The sequence below is a fragment of the Lolium perenne genome, chromosome 7 (genome assembly GCF_019359855.2).
Source record: "Lolium perenne isolate Kyuss_39 chromosome 7, Kyuss_2.0, whole genome shotgun sequence".
Lineage (NCBI taxonomy): Eukaryota > Viridiplantae > Streptophyta > Magnoliopsida > Poales > Poaceae > Lolium > Lolium perenne.
This window is the reverse complement of record NC_067250.2, coordinates 157026326-157041539: the sequence shown is the minus strand read 5'-3', so window position 1 is coordinate 157041539 and position 15214 is coordinate 157026326. Positions and strand designations below refer to the sequence as shown.

The following is a 15214-nucleotide window of genomic DNA, read 5'->3' as shown; positions in this document are numbered from 1 at the left end:
TAGTTGGTACAGGATTTAGTGGAAGACTGGAAGTGTTGTTTGACTGAAACTGGTCTTTAACTATTATTTATGAGTCAGGATTTGGTGCGTTGGACATCATGATGCATGTGCTTATGCTATGTCGTTTAGCTTTGGTGAATTACATGTGTGGTGGGGCGTGCTGTACGTTGTGAGTACCAAGCGCCGAGCAATTAGTTGGGATGTTGGCCCGTCAGGTCATTAATGGCCCTTGGAGCACATGCAAAGCCTGCAACTTTGGCTGGCCAAAGCCCTTCCTTAGTTTTCTTAACAGCCCAAGCCCAAAGCTCAAGGGACTTTTGACTAGCTTTACCAGTCGAGACATGTGCGTATGCCGGACCTTGGCAGCATTAATGTTATAGCAGTTTACCTAAGCAGCATTTTAACCCAACCAGGTGACTGGCTATGGTCCCGTCATCATGCAGTGCTTGTGGTGTGTAGCATTGCTTGCGGCATCCCACAAATTTATAGTCTACAACACAAATTCCTCGGCTGAAGCAGTGCTTGCGGTGTGTAGCTTTCATCACGCACAAGGACGGAATATACTGACACACATGCTCTGCTATCTTGCATGGCAGGTTAGGCTGGTTGTGGTAAAATGCAAGTCTGTGACACTTACATGTATGCATGGAGTATCAGTGGGTTAAATGTCATTCTGTACATGGATGTGTAACATCGAGTTTGGCGTTGGCCAAACGCTGACACGTATGCACACAACACATGCCCAGGCCATGCACACAACACATGCCCAGGCCATGCACACACTGACACACACACACACACACATATAGACGCATGCCATTCACATGACACAGGGCTATAGTTTGAACCTCTGACGTCTTGGTGTCACGTGTACGACGTATCCTAGGGCTATGACACAATGGGTTTTGTGAATAACAGATAAAGTGTCTTTTCCGCATATAGCTTATATTTGAGTGTTTTCAATTAATTTATATTATCCAAGTTTTATCATAACCTAACCAAAATTTGGATTTATATGGTGTGCTCTAAAGTAAGGTTTAACAAAATCTGGTTCCATTTAGAACAACGATCCAAACCACTGCTTAGAGAACTGTTACTGAATCCGCACCCACAAATCTAAATGGATAGGATCGTTCTTCATCTTCAAAGTACTATGCCTTTAATGTAGCACATTATCCATGATCACTTGTTTAATTTCGAGATAAAGGTCTGTGACTTTTCATAAATGAGGTTACAGAACAGTATGAAAGTCCCAATATTGGAGAAAGACCTTCCATCCTCTTGGGTTTTGTCTCTTTTTTTACATCTCTAAACTACTAAACTTTGTTATTTCAGGGATGGATCAGAAGGCCTTTCTTTTGCTTTTCGTATTACAGATGCAGCAATCTCTGCGCAAAATGAAGGTATGATCTAACCAGATTACTGTGTATCATATGAACTCAACCTTGTCTTCAAAATACATGTCCTCTGCTGTCAATTATAGATTTCGCTCTAACGTCAGCTAATTACTGCTGTCACATGGTTTTGCATTCTCCTTGGCTATTATATGTATATGCCATATATGTTCAGTTCTGATATATTGTGATCAAAGTCTCAGGTCAAGGATGGCGAAGAAGCTCAACTGTACCACAAGAAGGGTATGGAACAGCAAGCGTCATACCTGATCAAGGGATCTTCCTAGCTGCATCTGTTTACCGTCCTGTCTTTGAGGTGACCTGTCTTATACTTCTCTTGTAATTCCTATGATCCTATTCCCACCACAGTGATATTACATATTTATTCATGATGATATTCTGTTTTGCAGTTTATGAATAATATAGGATTGGTGCTTCCTCCAAAATACTCGCAACTTGGGTAATGTACTAAATCTTTTAATATCGATTCTGATTAATGTTTGAAATTCTCCATCTGTACTTCGTCGCTATTATTCAGTGTTTACCGTAACTCCTAATAACCTGAGTTATATATGTTCGTTAGTGACACGCGGTTTATAGTTTTACCATGTTTCTGCCGCCAGCCATCATTTTTCCTCAATAATAGAGGTATTATGCATATGTATAGATGAATTTTAAGGTGTCGTTTCTCGATGTTCCTGAGCTTGGACTTAAAGATGTCACAAACTTATGCCTCACCTGTTAGTTGTTTTCAAGTTTTTCTAAAAAAAATTGACAGACCCATTTCTACCCCTAATTTTAAGCCAGCTTTCTCTACCTTATTGGGCTTGATCATGCGAAGAAAATCCCCTAAAAGGAACCCTTAATATGATTTACTGACCGATTTGTCCCTCTATAACTACCAGAAGCTTAATGAGCTTTCTTATGGCAAACAACAATAGCTCTTCGGACTTTCTTTTGCGTAAATATAGCAATTGAAACTAAAAGAATGGGTTCTAGATATCTGTTGACAAGTACCTGTTTATATAGTAAAAATGGCCTTGTATAGTGGATGGCCTTTATTAGTTCTGTGCACACCATCACTTAGAATTTCTCCAAAGACATCACTTTAGAATTGCACTGGAAGCCGGTGCTAGATAGTGGGTCCTTTTTGAAAGCAAAATATAGAGAGGCTTTTACCTTAATAATTGAAATTTAGAGGAACTTTCTTATCCGTAGAAGTGAACTTATTTTAATCAATGTTCTTTTCGTTCACCCATAATGTGGTTTGGTGGAGTGTCAATGGACTTATTTATGTTGACTCGTTCTGACATCTCATCTGCCTTCCATTAATATCATATTTTTGGTATTTCTATATGGTGCACAGTCAATTTAGGGTATACAAGACCATGTGACTCCTCTCCCCTCCTCCACAAACCAACATTGCTTCTCTCTGTTCTCCATGAATGTTATTTTCTGGTCATGCTCTTCAAGTTCTTCCTATCTTTCTCTTCCATTCTGTGGCCGGTCGACTAAAGTAAACATGTATCCCGGTAGCAAGGACAACACCAATGTATTCATTTGATTAGCTATGGATTTCCACTCCCTCTGTATGTGTTCTTAATCCACAATTTGCGAGATACACGCCTTCCAGAGGAGCTGTTGCAGCGCTTTAGTAGTGTTATGTAGGGAATTGATGTTTTAAATTAATCCCTGGAAACAGATAGCGCCTAGTTAGTGATCGTGTGATTCAGAACAATGAGGCATGCACACCCTGCAACTCTTCTCAAATTTCTTGGATTGTTGTCTTTGCTCCCGTGTACTTCTATATTCTCAAATTAACATCATATCAGGACACCTTAATCAATTTTTTCTAAAATTAGACCATGTGGACAGAAGTTTCTCAGTGTGCCACATGGAAATGATATTAGTAGACCGAAAATATTTCCGGTCATTTATGCTGTTAAGTACGATTGAAATATGTGAAATTTTACACCATTGATATATTGCATTATTGTTACTCTTAAATTTCTGCAGGAATGATGGGTTATTGGCTTTTGTGAACAACTTCTTGAAGGAGCACTTCTTGCCAGCTATATTTGTAGATTATAGAAAATGTGTTCAGCAGGCTATATCTAGTAAGTCAAGTAGTTTCAAGCAGTTCATAGCTACTGTTACTAACCACTTCATCTACTGTTATGTTGCATTTTAAAATCATCTTCTTTTATACTCCAGAAATTTGGTGGATTATGATTTCTTTTTGGAAAAAACTGATGTATTGCGTTGTAACATGTTGCCACTTCATCTACTGTTATGTTGCATTTTAAAATCATCTTCTTTTATACTCCAGAAATTTGGTGGATTATGATTTCTTTTTGGAAAAAACTGATGTATTGCGTTGTAACATGTTGGAGAATCTGATCAGACATGAGGGAATTAGTGCATTCAAATACCTATAATTGCTGTGATTTTGGCCTTATAATATTAAATGCATGTAGAATATATGGAATAAGGACGGTGCTAAGTGGCAAACGTTCTCTTTCACTTGCGGTAGCTGCCGAAGGAACTGCCAAGGAACTAACTTTCTCTGTACTGATGTATTGCATTAGTGAAGATAAAAAAAAGGGCTAATGCCAGCAAAGATTCTCCCTCATATGGGAGTTCAAAACGCCAGCAGGATGTCGAGCTCTTTTTTTGGGGGTGCCGTTTCTGAAAATGCGCCGTGGGGTGTGGGTGGGGGGGTGGGTACATGGGGAATAAGGTGAAGGATGGAACATGGCTATCGAGAGGAGCATGCTTTGAATTGGATGGCTTGCCCGTCACGCTCTGGGAATTGGACGACTTGTGCGTCGTTCCGACCTAAGAGCATATGAGGAACTTTCGGAAAATAGTTGTTAGTTTGGGCATTTCACACCATGAGGAATATCACCCATTTCCGATAGGAATTCAGGGTTCCAGTTACCTAGGAGGCATATGAGTAATTGTATTCAGGGTTCCAGTTACCTAGGAGGCATATGAGTAATTGTACATGCGTATGTTAAACATGATACAGCGACATGGCTCTCATAGTGTTATGATCATTGGATCATGTAAATGAGACAAGGTTCGATAGGGAAGGTGGAGAATGGATTGATTAACCCCTAACAACATAATAGATTTTAACTAATCTGTACTTTCCTAAGGCTTGTGCAGAGGGAAGGGCGGGCCTGGCGCAGTGGTAGAGTATCTCCACTCGTGTCCTGGAGGTCCTGGGTTCGAATCAGCCCCCTTTCATAATATAATGCAAGGGAAAGGCTTCCTAGAAATACCCTTTCCCAGACCCCAGAATGTGTGGGAGCTTTCAGCACTGTGTACGCCCTTTATACTTTCCTAACACTAGGAAATGATCCCTCATTAAAGAGATACTTCCAGATAACGAGATATCATCCTTATTTGGTGGGACCTAACACCTGGCTTGACATCAAACACCTAATTATCCGTTACATTATATTGTGACCCTATCATGCATCTTTGAAGAAGTGTGCTTAAAAATAGTTTGGCATCTTGAAGTTCAAACTTGTGTTTACATATAATGGTGGCTGCGGTAGCCTATTCCTAAACTTTTTATCCATGCACATTTGAACAACTTTTTGATATCGATTGGCAGGTCCAGCAGCATTTAGACCACGTGTAAATGCAACCTCAGTATATAGTTCAGTAGTGGAGAATGGGCGCCCTGTACTACAGGGGCTTTTGGCTGTTGATATAATAGCCAAAGAGGTAATGCCCCAGTAATTGAAACATTACTTTTCTTTCAGGCCTTGATTACATTTAATATATTTATTTTCTCAATCTCTCCTTAGGTTCTTGGCTGGGTTCGGTTGATGCCGAACTATGCCACTGAGCTTGTTGAGTATGTTCGCACATTTCTGGAACGTACACATGAAAGATGCCGTGCATCATATATGGAGGTATAGCTATGCACTTATCTTTATTCTGCAGTTTTCAGGAACATGTAATTCTTATTTGTGGAGTAAATATTTTTATTGTAATTATATGCCTTTTTCTGCCTTTTTTTTTCCTCTTACGCTGCTTATATGAAATGCAAGTTAATAATCAACTTCTGAGAATCAGCTGGTGTATATCCCATATTACCTGCTCATAGAGTTGTATAGTACATATCATGGTCAGTGTATATTTTTACTGAGCTATTGCCATATTTAGGAGTTAACATACACTCTCGCTAGAGTGCGGTAAAATATGTTACACATGTACTACCTCCGTTTCAAAGAATAAGGCTCCTCGTTTTGCGTGTTTTTTTCTTTGACTAAAAATTACTCTAAATATACAAAGATTGTTGGTTTAAAATTTAGCATCATTAGAAAGTGTTTTTCAATATGATTCCAAGGATATCAATTACATACAATATAATTAAGATTTTATTGCTCAATTTGTTTGGTCAAAGTTTGTCTTGGAATGCGCTTGTGCCTTATTCCTTGAAACGGAGGTAGTATATGCTGGAATACCTACATCCAGCATTAGTGGTAATAAGTAATAACTCATGGATTACATACATCCAGCATTAGTGCAATAATTAAACTGGTAGAGTTTTGCTAGCCATTTATTTACAATCACAGTTTACTATGTGGTGCTGATCTTGTAGCTCAACTTATTACTCGTCTGTTTTCGTCATGACCCTTCTATGTTTTGATAAAATGCAGGCTGTTCTTGAAAAACAAAGTTATATCCTCCTTTCAAGGAGTGATGTTGAAAGTTTAATGCGCCTGGACCCAGCAAATGCTTCTTTGCAAAATTCGTTTGGTCAACTTGAAAACTACATTCCAGAAGCAGAAGGAGTTGAAGTAGAGATTGAACTAAGTGATCTCTTATTGGACATGGGCCCAATCAAACAGGTATTTCATTCTGTTAGTCATTCTTTTCATGCTTTTCTGCTATGGAGGTATGTAACAGGTTCCAGTTGCCAATGTTACGGAAAATAATCAAATTTTCTACATCACAAATCTAGTTTAACCCCCCCAGTCCTTAGCATGCTTTAAGATCTGCATGCCAGAATGTTGTTCAAACCCTTTTCAAAATTAAAATGGTCGGACAAGACATGTTTGACAGCATGTGAAGTTTACTAGTAGGGTCCAGTAGTATGGATCCTCGTGGAGAACAACGACTGAACCTGGATGTGAAACAAATTATTTCTGATATTTGGACTTGGAACTTTCAACATTTATGAATTTGTGCATTTTATGTAGCAAACCTCTTCCAGGAGCCAAATAATGAACTAATTTCTCCCACGACGAGAATCATGAACATTATGCTTCCATCAATAAAGAAGGGGCCATTGGGAATTTATTCCACTGTGTATAAAATCTCACCATTCCAGGTTGAATCGATGGAGAAAAAAATTGAGAACAAGCAAATCTCAAAAAGTTTTATTTGGTTAGAAACTGGTCTGGAACGTCGCTTCTCATTGTCTTGATAACGAGTGGCACATCCCACCACTGATACTAGTCTCTCTGTCGCCTAGGCCTGTCGCTATGTTCACACCTCAAGTCCAACACCAACACTGATTAAGCAATGTCCGACCTCGTTGGTGCCACGCCCCGCCCCCTTGCACTGCAGATATAAGGAGAGAAGAAAATTTTGTTCAGTTAGGAGAGAAGAGCATCTCCACCAGCGCCCCCAATCGGCCCAATGGGGTCCGGACCGACCCAACAGGTGTCAGGCACCCCCTCGTCCACCCTCAACTTTCGGGCTGCCTAGGGCGTGCCTGAACATAGGGGTGCAAACGGGGCAGGATGCGGGACACATGTTTGCTCAACCTTCTTTTGCTCTATTTCTTGTTTTGCGGACAGGATGTGGGCGCCGCTTGCAATCCTACCTGGACATGTCCGGGCATGAGGGCCACCTGTCAGCGGCACACACTACTATGCCTAGACTATTAGCAGCGCACACAGCTGGTCAGCCTTGTTTAAAGTCACCACCCACTAGCGGACAAGTTACATGCGACGGAGCGTTGCATCTTTTGATGAAGGCTAAGCCACTATGTGTGGCCCAATCTCACGAATTGACTAAGGGAAAGACGGGGGAGAGGAAGAACACGATGAACGCACACACACTACCTGATACAATTCCGGTTTACTCCCGACAACCCGAACCACTGTCCCGATAGAATCTCTAGAGAGAAAGATCGGTATACGATCGGTAGAGTCACACGTGTGAAAGACCGCGGTAGAATCACAAGAGTGAAAGACTAATCATATAAGAGAGCCTTGATACAACTTAGTAGTGATTAGCTACAAAGAGGTGTTTTTGATCCCACATGGGAAAGGCCTAAAGCCAATTCATCTCCTAATTCTTGTCTGTCCAGATCTGACTAGAGAGGTTCTATTTATAGTCATAGCACACAGGGATAAAAGGACATACCCAGTGCTAAGAGCTCCCGCACTGTGCGGGGTCTGGGGAAGGTGTTAGTGGCAAGCCTTACCCTCACGAAGTGCAATGTGAGGAGACCGCGACTCGAACCTGGGACCTCTCGGTCACAGGCGGTGAGGCTCTACCGCTGCACCAGGCCCGTCCCTTCTCATAGCACACAGGGATACAATAGGTAAACCACAAGATACATCATAGCCACACACGAGGCAAGGAATGGTTCAGATCTTAAGTCGTTGCGGTCGCGGCGGTAGTATCGGCAGCCTGGCGGTAGTACGGGTCTTCAACTCCTAAGTATACCGGTGCATAGGAAACTGCAGTGGTACTGTTGTGCCGGTACACGTACCCAAGGCGGTGGCGGCCAGTACTACCGGCCTATCCTTGAGCGTTGCCTCGCGTGCGCATGCATGGGCGTGAGGCCTTCGCTGGCCTGGTCGTGGCTTGCTTGGCCTATTGCCTTGGGAATTGGCCCAACGTGGCCTTGCCCTTGAGTTGGCCGGCCTTGACTTGATTTGCGCATGGCCAACCAAACAAAGTGGTAGTGCCAACCATGTAGCTCCCCCTCTTCCTTCGATTCAATGCGTTGACGTCTTTGGTCTTCTCTCCATTAGCTGCCACGTTTCCCTCCCTTTTCTTCGTATGTGTCGACGTATACCTACCATTGACACACAATGGGCTAAAAGGTAGTATACCATTCACGAGGGAAATAATGGTGTCGCATAAAGGAACGAGTTCACCTTTAATTGGTATTTTGGCGTTGGCGCATATGATGTGGTGACGACTGAAGGTCAGGCTACATCACCCCTCCACTTGAGCGTTGGTGCATATGAGAGGGAGAGGGAGAGGGAGAGGGAGAGGGAGAGGGAGATGGGGAGGGAGAACAACTTCTTTGACGGCGAAGCGCTGTGCGATGTCTTTGACGGCGTCGCTTGGAGCAACTTCTCCACGACGAGCCGGAGAACAAGCAGCCACCGCCACCAAAGCTGTGGTGCCTTCCCAACGCGGTGCCATCCCAACGCCCCCGCCGGGCCTCAAGGCCGTCATCGTAGTCGTGCCGTCTAACGACGAGGTCTAGGGTTAGGGTTATTAGACCAGTTAAGTTTAAAACTCGGCCAAATTTACTTCAAGTTTCCTGTAATATAGCCCAAGATTTGATGAATTTGGCCTTTAAATTTGAGTGTTAAGAAATTTTGGGGGTTATGCATGCGTCTGGCGCCCCCATAGCGGACACAATTGGGGACGACCCAGACACATTAGCAGGGGAGCCGGTGGTGATACCCTAACTCTTTGTACAGGCCCGTTTGTTCTGTCTGATAAGTGATACCACATCACCAATTGGGGGTAACATTGTATGGACCTAGTGTCCTACATGTCATTGTCCGCTCATCATGTGTGCAAAGTGTCATGTATTCTGATGTACACAATACTCTTGTATTGTAGTGGCTGAAACATAGTCAAAGATGACCAAACAATTTTTCACATTGATTTGACTTGATGGTTTTCCTCTGTACTTTGTTCCAAAGGTCTGCACATATCTCAAGGGACCCACTCATGTGGCTGAGTCAAGCACATGAATAGCCATATATCACATACTTATACATCATATATATACTATACGATGAAAGGAAGGAATCCCAGATTTGTACTTATTTGTCTCAAGTGGAAATTGAATAATTATATACAGACTTTGGACAATATATTCTAGGAAATTTTGGCACTACTTGTTGACTGTTTATTGGTATGCAGGAAAACTTGATCCATGATGATCAGAAATTAATATTACTAGCATCTCTTAGCGACTCGTTGGAATATCTAGCAGATTCAGTTGAAAGGTAAAGCTTTTTCACTTGTTACTGTTCCATTGATGTTAATTGGCAAGTGGCAAATGGGGGTGTGTTCAGTTATTACTCCAGAAGCATTGTGCAAATATGAAAGCATCAACGGGTCCCAACTTTTGTATGCATCTGATTCCAGTTATACCTTGGCCCCTAATTACTGAACACTTGAGCAGTCAGCAAACATGTTCATCCGTTTTTGTAGTGTTTATTGGCTGCATCATCGCTAATGATCTGTCATTGCCAGCATTCTTTAGCTGCACGCTTATAGTTTTCAACTTTCAGGCTTGGTGAGTCATTCATAAGTCCATCCACCACCGTGGATAACAAAAGTCACATGCACCAAGGGTGCCACACTCGCTCAACTAGTGCAATTCCGAAAAACCTTGCATCTCTTGCTAATGAGTACAGAAGGCTAGCGGTTGATTGTGTCAGAGTCTTGAGATTGGAAATGCAATTAGAAACAATATATCACATGCAGGTAAATATCACTCAAGTTTCTGAGCGAAATATTCTATTGGTATTGATGGACTTATCCATGTCAATATTATCATACAAACAAATTTGAACAGGAAATGACAAAAAGAGAATATGTAGAAGATCAAGATGCTGAAGATCCTGATGACTTCATCATCTCACTTACAACTCAGGTATGCCAGCTCATGTTAGTACTATGAATACAACTTGAGTTCTCTTTTAGGACCAGTATATGATGGTTTTGCTACGTTGTGCTGCCTGTAGATCTAGTTAGCTATTGGTAGGGGAACTGAACTCCAGTAAAACAATGTAACCATCTTGTACTAACGGCTGCATCCGAAGATGGAAATAAATAAACACTTGCGAAATGCTACCAAAACATCAATCAATATGTAAAACGGTAAGCACTGACAATCCATGAACTTGGCTGGTGGGATCAGTTACTCCAACAACTTGTAAAGAGAAAGTCATGTGGGAACAAGTGCATGGTGGCAAATGAGTTGGCATAGTGGGTAGTCCACGGGTTGTAGTTAGTGCAAAATAACCCTTGCATGACGCTGGATGATGCACATAGAAGTTGGAGTGGGTGTGGCGACCTCAGCCCCTCCTGGATGCTGCCAGTCACCAGCATCCATCACAAGCGTAGGAGAGCAGGGTTAGAAAATGAAAATAAATCTGTTAGAACGCCGCGAGCTCACCTGCAATGTTTGTGCTTCATCCTACACTGTTTACTCGTTCATGGAGTTGCACAATGCACCACTTGGCAAAATTTATGGGGTCGAATTCATCTTTTGCGAGTTAGTTTGTACTAGTTGTGATACTGCATGCCCAAGTTTATGGACTGCCAGTATATGTATATGATACTGGAATGCATTTCGCGTACTTTGGACTTGGACTTATGCACATGCAGTGTATGTACAATATGCGAGACTGAGTCTGGTACTATGTACATATAATTTCCAGTTAGTGGTACAACAAGCAATTTAAGTAGGCTTCCTTTTAAGCATGAAATACCATGGTATACACAAAATGTAAATTGAGTTGACTTACTTGCCATTATTGCACAGTTTACTGAAATATCTTATTGGTATATTACTCCTTCCATTCCAAAATACATGGTGTATTTTTGCTTCGTTACGACAAGACTTTGACCAACAAGATCAACTTTAGGTCACATATAAAGGCTTATCCTAACGAAACAAAATACGCTGTGCATAAAGTAAAAAATGAAAAAAAGGAGTACTATCTTGGGTGCACATTCAGCAAGATAAAGTTTCAAGTTCATGTGCTGTAACTCACACAGCACGTAGTGCGCATTAAGCACTGCTATATTTTTCTTCGCTTTACTCCTCTAGTACTGGGTCTTGTAGCATGTGCTGAGCTTTACAATGTGAGCAGATTGCACGTAGGGATGAAGAAATGGCTCCCTACGTTGCAGAACCGAAAAGGAACTATGTATTTGGTGGAATTTCTAGCGTTGCTGCAAATGCATCAATAAAGGTTTGTTTTCAATTTGCTGCTCTACCTATTTTTTTTGTTATTAGTACATGCTATTAACAAGTCCCTATATCTTACTTACGATTCTTCAATGGGAAATGTATATTCAGGCACTTGCACAGATGAAGTCCATCAACCTGTTAGGAGTCCAACAAATATGCAGAAATTCGATAGCACTAGAACAGGTACAACTTTCAAATGTGGTAGAAATATATTATTTAATCTGTATTTGGGTATACCTGTTTATACTATCTGCAATTTAAATAGTTTTTGACATATTGAATGAGTAGTTTTTGACATATTGAATGAATAATTTTTGACATATTCAATGATTTCACATTCACATGTGTAAATTATTTTAAATATGTGCAGGCCCTTGCAGCCATGCCCTCAATTGATAGCGAGGCAGTCCAACAGAGACTAGATCGTGTTCGAACATTCTATGAACTGTTAAATTTGCCTTTTGAGGTATACTAATGAGATCACACTGTTGGTATCCCATTATGTTTTATTTTTTAAATCGTATTTACCCCATTTCTCTATGTGCAGTCCTTGCTCGGATTCATCGGTGAACAGGAATATTTATTTTCTGCCAAAGAGTAAGCATGCTATTTTCATTAACTACATTTTTTGTTTGTTAAACTATGTTTAATTTGAGGTTATGTTGATCATGTAGATACTTGAGCGTATTAAAGGTCAATGTACCTGGTAGAGATATACCGATGGATGCTGAAAGACGCATCTCACAGATTTTGGGCCATTAAATCGAGTTCCGACATGATGAGTTTTGCTATGTGGCACACGCCTCACTGAATCTTTCTCGGTTTTCTTGGTGCCTGTAGTTAATCTTGCTATTTCTGTTTGGTTACCTTTTAAGGGCAGATAGTTTTTTGTGTCTCAATCATTGTGAATTTGTGCGAGGAGTTAAACCAGCCTCAGTTTTTTATTCCTGTAAATGTGTATTCTCTTGGGTATAATATTAATAAAGTTCCCAAATTTATATGCAATCTCTAGGAATGTTTCCCATCTATCCAGACTCTTAGGATTCTTTGTTTTTCCTATGGTGCAAATGTGCAAACACCATATCGTAGGAATCCGATTCAACATGACATACAATCAGTAGTTTGTACGCAGTTGCTGAGGTGGAGATCCACTTTGGCTAAACGTCCAGAATATTGCTTTGTCTCCGTACAGTTGGTTAGGGTTTTCTAGTGACCTTGTGCTTGCCAAGATCTAGTTGGTGTGCATGGTGAAGCTCGACATAGGTGAGGTGAGTAGGCGTAGTTCAACAAGGAGAAAACTGGTGGAGATGGAAGTGGAGATACAACAACAACATTGAAGCATTTTTCGCAAAAAACTGGTGGAGATGGAAGTGGAGATACAACAACAACAACAACAACATCGAAGCATTTTTCGCAAGCAAGTTGGGGTAGGCTAGATATGAAACTCAGTAGAAAAGAGAACCAAAAAAGGAGAAGTAAAGAAAAAGAAAAAATAAGAAAGAAGGAAAAAAAAACAGAAAAGAGAAAAGAAGCGAGTGACTAAGGTTCGGCACATGGATCGCTGATCTCCATGCAGTCCTATCAAAAGCCAAGACTTTAGGTACATTCCAATCACTTAGGTCTCTTTTATCGCCTTCGCCCATGTCAACTTTCGCCGTCCTTTACCCCTTCTAGTCTCTCCTCCATACCCCGAGTTCCACTATGAAAGTTTAGAGATGGTACTTTTACCCCTTCTAGTCTCTCCTCCATATGCTGAGTTCCACTGTGAAAGTTCAGAGATGGTAAACCTAGAGGGGGGGAGGGGTGAATAGGTTTCTACAAATTTTAATTCTTTCTTTGCAATATTAGGTTTTGCGGAATATAACGACGAGCCTAATGCAAATTAGGTGAAGCAACCTATATGAGGATACAAGTAACTCAAGCACGAAGGCTCTCACATGCAGTTATATCACAAGTAAGGAGTTCGGTTAGAGATAACCGATAGCACGCGGGGACCAGGGTTTATTCCCGTGTTCCCTTCCTTTGCAAGAAGGTACGTCACATTTGGAGGGGTGGAGGTCCCACGAAGGATTCCCCACGCCACGATGGCTCACCCTATTCTCCGGGAGCCTATCCCACGAAGGAATAGCTCACTCACTTGTGGTAGACTTTGAGGTAGCCTCCAAACCTTCACAATCTTGTCAGGAGCAAATCCACAGCCCGGATGCTTCCGGACCTCTCTTGCCCACCTAGGGTTTTCAAGGAACCCTAGAGAGCAAGTTTCTTGATGAATAGAAGGGGAAATAAGATTTGGCTTGGTAGAACAGTAGATCGGGTCCTCCTCTATCGTTTCCCCGGAGGGATTTGAGTTTGGGTGGAGGAGGAGGGAGATCTGAGGCTTTTGGTGTTTCTAACAATGGATTATGAGAGAGAGAGCTCAAGAACAGCTTGTAGTGTAGTGCCTACCCCTTCAGAGGTAGAATAAGGGGTATATATATATATAGTGTCACTTGAATTATGGCCGTTGATGACTTGCCACATCAGCAGATTCCTCGAGAAACCCGGTCAACCGGGCCTAGCGCCGGACAGGCCGACGTAGGGGCTGGTCAGACCGGGCCAGGGACCGGACCGCCGGTTCAAACCGGAGCTGGGGCCGGGTCCACCGGGCGGGCTCTTGAGGCATACTGGACCCCCCCGGCTGGCTCCAGCGTGGGGGCCAGTTGGGCGCCGGGGCGCCCGGTCCGACCGGGCCTGGGACCGGATCGGCCGGTCCAAACCGGGTCGGCGACCGGACCTTGACCGGACGAGCGCTCCGACCTTACTGGACATCACCCGGTTGGCACCAGTTCTGGGGCTGGTCGGCGCCGGGCTGGTCGGTGCCAGGGCCGGTCTGACCGGGCCACTGATCTGCCAAGTGCTGAAACTCCCTTTTTCATCGAAGTGGGGGGTCTCCCATTGCCTTCTTGTTCCATTGATACACCATTATACCTCTTCGGCTAATACCTGGGAATCATCTTGTAGACATGTATTAGACCAAATATTCTAGCACGGTGTCATAGTTACCAAAATAATGGATAAGGGTAAAATACCCTTACAATCTCCCCCTTTTTGGTATACGATGACAAACCGAGCTAGAGTCACATATAGATATTATGATAAGCTTTAAACATTGATTCCATATGAGATATTGAGACAGCTCCCCCATAATGTGTGCACTTGGAGAATTTGCGTTTGAATGCAAAGTGCACCATTTGTGGAATATGAGAAGCTCCCCCAATATCTTTAGGAAACAAGCATGGTATGAACATGTGAATGTCAAGATATATAAGCATAACACATAATCATCCTAACATAGAGATTAAACATATAGGTACATGTCCATACACGAATTATTTAAAGTAGCAAATGGTTCTTGGAATGAAAAAGGACACAAATAAGCACAAGCCAAATAAGAAGCAAATAAACTGTCAAACATGGCTTGTGCAACCAAGGAACTCCCTGATCCTAGACTCTACTCTCTTCTCCCCCTTTGGCATCGGAACACCAAAAATGCGAAGAAAAGAGCAGGGATGCTAGCGCTCCCGTCAATAGAACTCGGTCCCTGCGGGTGGAGAGCCATCATCACTAG

The 15214-nt window shown here is 42.2% G+C and overlaps 1 protein-coding gene across 3 annotated transcripts in view; it reads left to right on the top strand.

Annotated features, from left to right (window-relative positions):
* The window catches only part of LOC127300949 (exocyst complex component SEC8), a 30271-nt gene extending 17659 nt beyond the window's left edge, over positions 1-12612 (top strand). For 2 of the 3 annotated variants that reach the window (XM_051331149.2, XM_051331151.2), the window contains 15 exons: positions 1336-1403; positions 1592-1710; positions 1805-1854; positions 3411-3511; positions 5020-5132; positions 5216-5323; positions 6074-6265; positions 9543-9628; positions 9917-10112; positions 10204-10281; positions 11507-11608; positions 11716-11790; positions 11978-12073; positions 12155-12204; positions 12282-12612. In XM_051331149.2, the coding sequence (XP_051187109.1) occupies positions 1336-1403; positions 1592-1710; positions 1805-1854; positions 3411-3511; positions 5020-5132; positions 5216-5323; positions 6074-6265; positions 9543-9628; positions 9917-10112; positions 10204-10281; positions 11507-11608; positions 11716-11790; positions 11978-12073; positions 12155-12204; positions 12282-12369 (1522 nt within the window). In that variant the 3' untranslated portion in view covers positions 12370-12612. The remainder of the gene's footprint in view (positions 1-1335; positions 1404-1591; positions 1711-1804; positions 1855-3410; positions 3512-5019; positions 5133-5215; positions 5324-6073; positions 6266-9542; positions 9629-9916; positions 10113-10203; positions 10282-11506; positions 11609-11715; positions 11791-11977; positions 12074-12154; positions 12205-12281) is intronic. The other variant, XM_051331150.2, reaches the window with a different exon arrangement.
* The last annotated feature ends 2602 nt before the right edge of the window (positions 12613-15214 follow it).